Source organism: Orycteropus afer, unplaced genomic scaffold (genome assembly GCF_000298275.1).
Source record: "Orycteropus afer afer isolate SDZICR_OR568_19922 unplaced genomic scaffold, OryAfe1.0 scaffold00002, whole genome shotgun sequence".
Taxonomy (NCBI): domain Eukaryota; kingdom Metazoa; phylum Chordata; class Mammalia; order Tubulidentata; family Orycteropodidae; genus Orycteropus; species Orycteropus afer.
This window is the reverse complement of record NW_006921589.1, coordinates 23,762,242-23,771,049: the sequence shown is the minus strand read 5'-3', so window position 1 is coordinate 23,771,049 and position 8,808 is coordinate 23,762,242. Positions and strand designations below refer to the sequence as shown.

The 8,808-nt window shown below is 36.9% G+C and overlaps 1 protein-coding gene across 1 annotated transcript in view; it reads left to right on the top strand.

Annotated features, from left to right (window-relative positions):
- The first annotated feature begins 285 nt into the window (after positions 1–285).
- The window catches only part of PTH2R (parathyroid hormone 2 receptor), a 78,588-nt gene continuing 70,065 nt past the window's right edge, over positions 286–8,808 (top strand). Inside the window, exons 1-2 of the mRNA XM_042783545.1 lie at positions 286–318; positions 776–878. Coding sequence (XP_042639479.1) covers positions 286–318; positions 776–878 — 136 coding nt within the window. The remainder of the gene's footprint in view (positions 319–775; positions 879–8,808) is intronic.

The window sequence follows — 8,808 nt, the reverse complement described above, 5'->3', positions numbered from 1 at the left end:
ATATAATGCTCCACATTCTTCTTCTGCAAAATAGATGATCATTTGTAGAAAAGCATGACTATTTATAAATACATCTACAATTTTTAAAATATTTTTCTTCAAGGGGTGGAGATCCATGCCTTTCTTGTTGAATGAGAGTTGATGTATTGCTTTTAACAAATAGAATGTAGGGGAACTGACCATGAGTGACTTCTGAGATTAGATCATGAAAGGCATTGTGGCTTCCTCTTTGCTTTCTTTCTGGGGTCACTCACTGTGGATGAAACCAGCTGTCATGTTGAAAAGATGCTCAAGAACCCATATAGAGAGAACCAAATGGTGAGGAATTGAGACCTCCTGACAACAGCAACTGAGGAGTTATGACCCCTAGCCAATAGCCGTGTGAACGTGCCATCTTGGAAGCAGATCTCCTAGCTCCAGTCAAGTCTTCAGGTGCTACTATTTTTAGTTAATGTCTTGATTGCAAGTCAGTTCTTGACTGGGAGACCCTGAGCCAGATCCACTGAGTTAAGTCTCTACCAAGCTGTGAGATAATAAATATTTGCTGTTTTAAGTCACAAAGCTTTGGGGTAATTTGTTATCCAGGTATAGCTATGGCAAATAAAGATTTTCCCTCCTAAGGATTCCATTCTTTTGGTATGAGATTATTTTTTTCCCCTTTGTGCTAAATAGATAAGATTATTCAAAAACTTTGTGAATTTTGAATTTTCATTGAAATAAAATTTTTAAAGTAATGAGAATGTTTTTCTCAGTTTGTATTTTGTTCATTTTACAGCTGGATTCTGATGGGACTATTACTATAGAAGAGCAGATTGTCCTTGTGCTGAAAGCCAAAGTACAGTGTGAACTCAATATCACTGCTCAGCTCCAGGAGGGAGGTAAAGACACTAAGAAAATTTTATCCCACAAAGATTGTAGATTTCCCTTCTTATTACTGTTAGAAGGATCCTAACAGTAATTCCTTATATTACCATGTGGAGGAATGTTTATTAGAATAACAGCCTTTTTTCCCATTTCTGTTCCACTTGTTCTTCCCTCCCTATGGAGAGAGTGACTTGCCTGATTAGTGAGAGTGGGAATAGGAATAGGGCATTTGCACATTAGCCTCTTTCTAGGCCTCTCTTTGGGACCTACCTGCCTGTAGAGATCATACATACTGGTTTGCCCTTGACTCTGCACTAGTAAACTTTGTGGAGCAGGCTTTGTCCTTATGGGTATTGACTGCAGTTTTAGGTAGTTAGTAAGTGCAATTCAGGAGAACAAATAAGCAAGTTATATTCACCAAAAAACTTTATTGGTAATAAAATTTCAAAAGAAAATTCATCTGCCTGACTTTTTATATACTTCTCAATTAGCTTCAAATTCAAGTGGGAAAAGGGAGGTGCTTTATTGAGTTCCCTAGATTCCCAATAATTGGAATGCAACAGGTAATGCCCTTATATCTATGATCCCATGATAAAACATACAATTTGATATCTGCTTTGTTCTAGTATCCAAAAAATTTTTAAAATATATATTTTTTTTGTAATAGAGTTCTTACTTAAATAGTTATGATCAAGAATATTGCCTCCATGATACTAATTTTTTAAAATAGGTTGAGACTTTATACTTGCTTATATTGTCTTTTAGTTGAAGAGTTTAGCTCAGATAATTTATTAGTAACGATTATTACTAATACACAGTATTTAAATTTAAATTTGAATACAGAATTTTTAATACATCCCCTCCATTATTAGTTATAATTATAATATACACTATATTTATTTTTTTTTGTGGTTATCACAGAAATTTTTTTATGGTTTATGTAACTTAAAACAAACAAAAAAACCCAAACTCACTGCCGTCAAGTTGATTCAACTCATAACGACCCCTCCTTGGGTTTCCAAGGAGGTATCTCTACAGAAGTAGATTGCCCAGTCTTCCTTCCAAGGAGTGGCTGGTGGGTTTGAGCTGCCAGTCTTCTGTTTAGCAGTCAAATGCTTTAGGCACTACCCCATCAGAGCTCCCACATGTAACTTAAGAAAGTTTAAAGCTAATTAGAAACTTCCTCCCTCTCAAATAATATATAAAGGTTTTAATACTTTAATTGGCTTCTCAAATTGTATGTTATTATCACATGGGATTTTCATTTTATTTTAATTTTATGTTATTGCACCATGAATTGTGCAGTAAGATTTTTTAAGTGTATTTAACAGCTTATTTTTTTCCCTCACCATTCTGTTTTGTACTTCATTCTGAGATAATTTTCCTTCTTCCTGAAGTATCTTTTAGAATTTCTTTAAGTTAGACTCTGTTTATAGTAACTTCTGTTTTTCTTTGTCTGAAAATGTCTTTATTTCAGTCTCAATATTGAAGATATTTTTTCACAGCATATTATCCTTGGTTGAAAATTATTTTGTTAGCCCTTTGAAGATATTATTTCAGTTCTTCTTCTAGTTTCCCCTGCACTATTGAGAAATTGGTTCTCAGACTTTGTTAGTGATTATTTTTTTCTCTCTGACTCCTTTTAGGATCATCTATTTGATTTTCATGTTCTGTAATTTTACTCTCCAGATAGGTACAGATTCATTGTATTTCTTGTATCAGAGGGTCTGTGTCTTTATTCAGTTCTGGGAATTTCTAAGCTATTTTGTCTTTGAAAATTTTCTCTCCCTCTTTGTTATGTTCTTCTGAAGCTTTAATGATAACAATGTGGAACCTTCCTACACTTTCCTCTGTGTCTCCAAATCTTGTATTTTCTCTCTCTCTTTATTTTTTTTTTCTCTGTAGCACTGTTCTAGTAATTTCTTTAAATCTATTTTTCCACTTTACTGACTCTCTCTTTAGCTTTGTTTAATGTTTAAATTTAATAGTCTCTTATGCCTTCAATCTTGGAAGGAAGATGGGGCAATCTACTTCCGTAGTGATACTGCCCGGAAACTCAAGGAGGGGTCACTATGAGTCGGATCTGACTTGATGGCAGTGTTTTTTTTTTCTTTTTTCTTTTTTTATGATTCAATATTTTTTTGTAATCTTTTCTTTATTAAATCTATTTTCTATCCACAGTATCCACAGACTTTGTTGGTCAATATTGGCTAACCACATGGTGGCATATTTCCTTGTGTATTTAATGATTCATATTAAGAAGCTCATGAAATTCAGATTTAAAGTAATTCCTTTAGATAACTTTATATTTGCTTTTGCAAGGTGCCTAGAAGAATTATCAACCTAAGTCCACTTTAAATGAATTTGACCACGCATGAATGTAAGCTTATGGTTAGAAATTATCAGGGAAGATATTTTTTTTCTTCACTGCTCCTCTCTCTCAACTCCAAATGGAGCTAAGGCTGAAACAGATAAATCTTCCTGAAGGATGATTTTGTTTCTAGCTCACCCACTAAGGCAGTTATATTTTGTGACTTCTAGCTTGAGATGTTTCAACAAATGTATGCAGCACTGGAGGTGCTCCTTTGTTTATGCCAAGAAATTTGGAAGACAGCTACCTGGCCAACTGACTGGAAGAGATCAGTATTTGTGTCCATTCCAAAGAAAGGTGATCCAATAGAATGTGGAAATTATTGAACAATATCATTAATCTCACATGCAAGTAATATTTTGCTGGAGATAATTCAAAACTAGTTGCACTAGTACATTGGCAGGGAATTTCGAGAAATTCAAGCTGACTTCAGAAGAGGATGTGGAATGAGGGATAACATTGCTGATGTCAGATGGATCTTGACTGAAAGCAAAGAATACCAGAAAGGTATTTACCTGTGTTTTATGGACTATGCAAAGACATTTGACTCTCTGGATCATAACAAATTATGGATAACATTGTGAAGAACGGGATTTCCAGAACACTTAATTGTGCTCATGAGGAATCTTTACATAGAGTAAGAGGCAGTCATTTAAACAGAACAAAGGGATGGATACTACATGGTTTAAAATCAGGAAAGGTATGCATCATGGTTGTATTCTTCCACCATGCTGCTTATTCAATCTGTGTGCTGAGCAAATAATCTGAGGAGCTAGCCTATATGAAGAAGAATGTGGCATCAGGACTGGAGGAAGACTCACGAACAGACTGCAATATGCAGATGACACACCCTTGTTTTCTGGAAGTGAAGATGACTTGAAGCACTTGCTGATGACAATCAAATACTACAATCTTCAGCATGGATTACACTCAACATAAAGAAAACAAAAATCCTTACAACTGGACCAATAAGCAACATCACAATAAATGGAGAAAAGACTGAAGCTGTCCGGGATTTCATTTTATTAGTCTCCACAATTAACACCCATGGAAGCAGAAGTCAAGAAATCAGACGTTGTATTGCACTGGGCAAATGTGCTGCAAAAGACCTCTTTAAGGTGTTATGAAGTAAAGACATCACTTTGAAGATTAAGGTGTGCCTAACCCAAGCCTTATCGTATTTTTGGTTGCCTCATATGCATGTGAAAACTGGACAATAAATAAGGAAGACCAGAGAACAGTTGATGCCTTTGAGTTGTGGTGTTGGCAAAGAATACTGAATATGCCTGGACTACCAGAAGAACAAACAAATTTGTCTTGGAAGAACTACAGCCTGAATGCTCCTCAGAAGCAAGAATGGCCTTTCTTGGGACCCTGGTCATAGGGTACATCAAGCTCAACTGGCATAACATACTACACAAAATCATTATTCCACATCCTATTTTGATGAGTAGAGACTGGGATCTTAAAAGCTTGCAAGCGGCCATATAGATGCAACAATGGGTCTCTCATTGTCCAGAGCAAAGAAGAATGAAGGAAACCAAAGATTCATGGAAATAATTAGTCCAAGTGACTGGTACACTATGTGATCCTCAGCCTATACGACTATGAGACCAGAAGAACTAGAGGGTGCTCGGCTACCACTGTCAACCACTCAGAGGGTAATCTGTGTAGAAGATCCTGGATAGAGTGGGAGAACAATGTGGAACTAATAATAATAATAATAATAATAAAATGACCGGGCTTGCTGGTCTGAAAGAGCCTGGTGAAACCCCTGAGACTATGGCCCCTAGCTGCCCTTCATGTTTGGAATTGAACTCACTCCTGTGGCTTCAAGTCAAATAAAAGACCAGCATACGGGCTGAGCATTTACATCAGGTAGATACACTCCTTGGAGAGATCAAACATGGGAGAACAGAAGGGCAGTGTATATGCACGAGGAGACCACTCAGGGGGCAGGAGTGTATGGGAGGGAAGGACACAGGGAATAGGTAACTGTGGGGAGGTAGTGGGAAGAGATTGTTACATTGTGGAAAATTGCAGTCAATGTCATGAGACAAAATGTGCATGAACTGTTGTATGGAAAGTGAAATTGCTCGTAAACTTTCACCTAAATCACAATAAAAATTAAAAAAAGAAAAAGAAAAAAAGAAATGAATGGCCTTACTTGTCTCACCTACTTTGATCATGTAGTTAGAAGGGACCAGTCCCTGGAGAAGGATATCATGCTTGGTAAAGAGGATGGTCATCAAAAAAGAGGAAGAGCCTCAATGGGATGGATTGACACAGTGGCTACAACAATGGGCTCAGGTCTGGCAGGGATTGTGATGATGGCTCATGATTGGGCAGTGTTTCCTTCTGCTGTATGTGGGGTTGCTGTGAGTCGGAGCCAAATCAATGGCACCCAACAGCAACTACGGTAGCTTGAAATAAAAGGACTCTTGGTAGTACAGTGGTTAAAGAGTTTAACTACTAAACCAAAGCTTGGCAATTCAAACCCACCTGTCACTTCATGGGAGAAAGATATGGCATTCTATTTCTGTAAAAATTTATAGCCTTGGAAGCCCTTTGAAGCAGTTCTACTCTATCTTATAGGGTTACTAAGAATTGAAATTGACTCAATGACAGTGGGTTATTTGGGGTTTGGCTTGATAAAAGGATCCTCAATCTAGTTTTTATCCTCAGCTGGTCTCAGTCTTCATCTTTTTTTTTTTTTTGCCTAAACACCACTAAAACTCAAGCTCTAAGCCACTAGATCAATAGATGCCCCTAGGATAAGTCCAAATGCAGTATGTACTGAGACTATATAATATTATTGGCCTCAGACTGATTTCTATACTGCATAGCCAGCTAAATCGTACTTTAAAAAGATGGATTTCATTCCAGTCTTATCTTTGTAGGTGGGAATTCTCTGTAGGTTAGGGAGCTCTGGTGGCATAGTGCCTAAGGCATTTGACTGCTAACCAGAAGGCTGGTGGTTCAAATGCACCAGCCACTTCTCAGAGGGAAGATTGGGTACTCTACTTCCGTAGAGATATTGCCTCAGAAACCCAAGGAGAGGTCACTATGAGTCGAAATGGACTCAACGGCAGTGAGTTTTCTTTTGTTTTCCTCTGTATAGTTAGCCTAATAGTGCCAGAAAAGGGGATTCTTCATGCTACTCTCTAAAAAACACTGACTAACATCTCAGATGTGCTGATCTACCAACAAGGAACAGCAGCAACACAGAGGAATTTGTAGGGATTATTATCTATGAAGGCTGACTGAATTATTTTCTATGAAGTCTCATAAAAATTTGAGCTGGAAGATATATCAGAGATTGTCTGATTCAACATTATGATCTTTAATGTTTCTTTAACATTTCCCAAACCATTAAGTGCCACCATGTATTGCTGAATAAGATTCAATCTTTGCTTGTTGAGCTGATTATCTGTGAAGCTCGGAGAGTAGATACTTTTTGTTATGCTGTGTACGTTTCACAACAGAGGTATTCACAATTACGGGACCTCTGAAAAGCATCTTAATTCATTATAAGGGGCTGAGAGATGACTTCCTGGGGGAATAATCACCTCATCTTAAAACTAGAGGATGGGTGGGAGTTAAATGTGTGAAGAAGGAGGCAAAGGCATTTCAGGCTGAAGGAATAGGATACCCAAAGGCAAGGAAGTGTGAGCAGTCACATATCATATGAATTATCCATGACAGAACAAACTGACTTAGGTAGCATCTAAAATTTGTGAAGAAAGAATGAAGTCATATGAAACATGTGTTGTTGTTGTTATGTGCCGTCGAGTTGGACCAGACTCATGGTGACCCCTCCTTGGGTTTCCGAGGCAGTATCCCTACGGAAGTAGATTGCCCTATCTTCCTTCCAAGGAGTGGCTGGTGGGTTTGAACTCCCAGCCTTCTGGTTAGCAGTCAAGTGCCTTAGGCACTATGCTACCAGAGCTCCAATGAAACAGGTAGATGAATAAATATTAAAAGAAAAAGGCACTTTCTCTGAGATCTTTCTCTAGTCAAATAGGAAAGAATTAAATCTGGCTAAACTTTGGTCTACCTTTCAGTGAAAATGTCTAATTATTTGTGGCTTCACTCAAAGTATCTTAAATTTATAAATATAAAAAATTAATATATTGAATTCACTAGCTAATTTAAGGAATTTTTATTTTAAAAATGTGTAAGAATGAAAGATGTATAAAAATATTTAGGAGTAAAATGTTACGTTTCTGCTATTTACTTTAAATTCTACAGCAAAAAATATATTAGATGAAATAAATATGCTAAAACTGTATAACTGTAAATTCTAAGTCATGGGTATATAATTTTCTCTTTATTCATTTGGAAAATGTTTTATAACAGGAAAATAAAGATTTTCCTAATATTTATAAAAGGCAAAAAATGTAAATAACTAGTTATAAAACTATCTAATTATTTAAAAAATAATATTATTGACCCCAGTTCTACTTCTGAGAAAAGACCAAGGTAGTGTCTAAATACCATGGTTTGCAGTGCTTCCTAAACAGCGACTCTCTCTTGCTCCCTCCATCCTGCCCCTAGTAATCACTAATAAGCTTTGGTCTCTACAATAAATAAATAATTACCATGGTTTGAAAAGCTTCATTAATAATTAGTTTCTCTTGGCACACACACAGGATTATAGGAATTAAAATTAATGGTGTTAATTTCTAAAGGGAGATTGTTGAGTCATTAGACAATTAATTAATTTCTTGCCAAACAAAGAGTGCATTTACTCACATAGGATGTGAAATGATTATCAAAAAGATGATGTTAATTAAGGTTTCTGTATTATCTATAGGAGGTCATCATTTACCCCATCTTTTCAACCTTTTGTGAATATTTATCCTTCTTTTTGTCAAAGAGCCACCAGAGAAATAAAACTGTGACCGTAAATGAACATGATTTACAGAAACATTATTTTGGGAGACTGTTGGTCTCTTTAAATTTTTGGGGGTGTGTATGAGGGGTGGTGGTGGTGGTGGTGGTATCTTATGGGAACCTAGAAACTGTACCTTTTAAAGCATAAAGAAAAAAAATCAGATATTTTTTCTTTTCCTGTAAAAATGGTGTGGCTTGGGCATCTGACTTCCTCTGAACTCACAATGGGGAGAAAGAATCACCATCGGCATCAGTCCAAGGTTGAGTCTGATGAAGCAGAGGTCAGACATACTTCTTTTCTCCAACTTTCTACCAATTCTGACACCAGCTGCCCCTCCCGTAGCACTCTCTACTTCTCAGCTGGATTCAGCAGTTCATTGCAAAAGTCACGAAGAACCCACAGACAATACTCAGAATTATGGGATTTGTTAGGGAAGTAACAGGTTACAATTCAGGATCAGAAATGACTCAGGATATAGTTCTCCCATCAGGACAGCCTGTTCTTAGTCATGCTTGCAGGCAAGGCTTTCACTAGCCCTCAGCCCTTTGGTGCTTGACCCATTAACCCCTCATGCCTCTTGGGCTTCTTGGGCTGGCCTGGCCCCTGCCCTGCTCAAGCAAGTATTACAAAGCTCTTTACCAAAAAAAAAAAAAAAAAAAAAAAAAAAAAAAAAAAA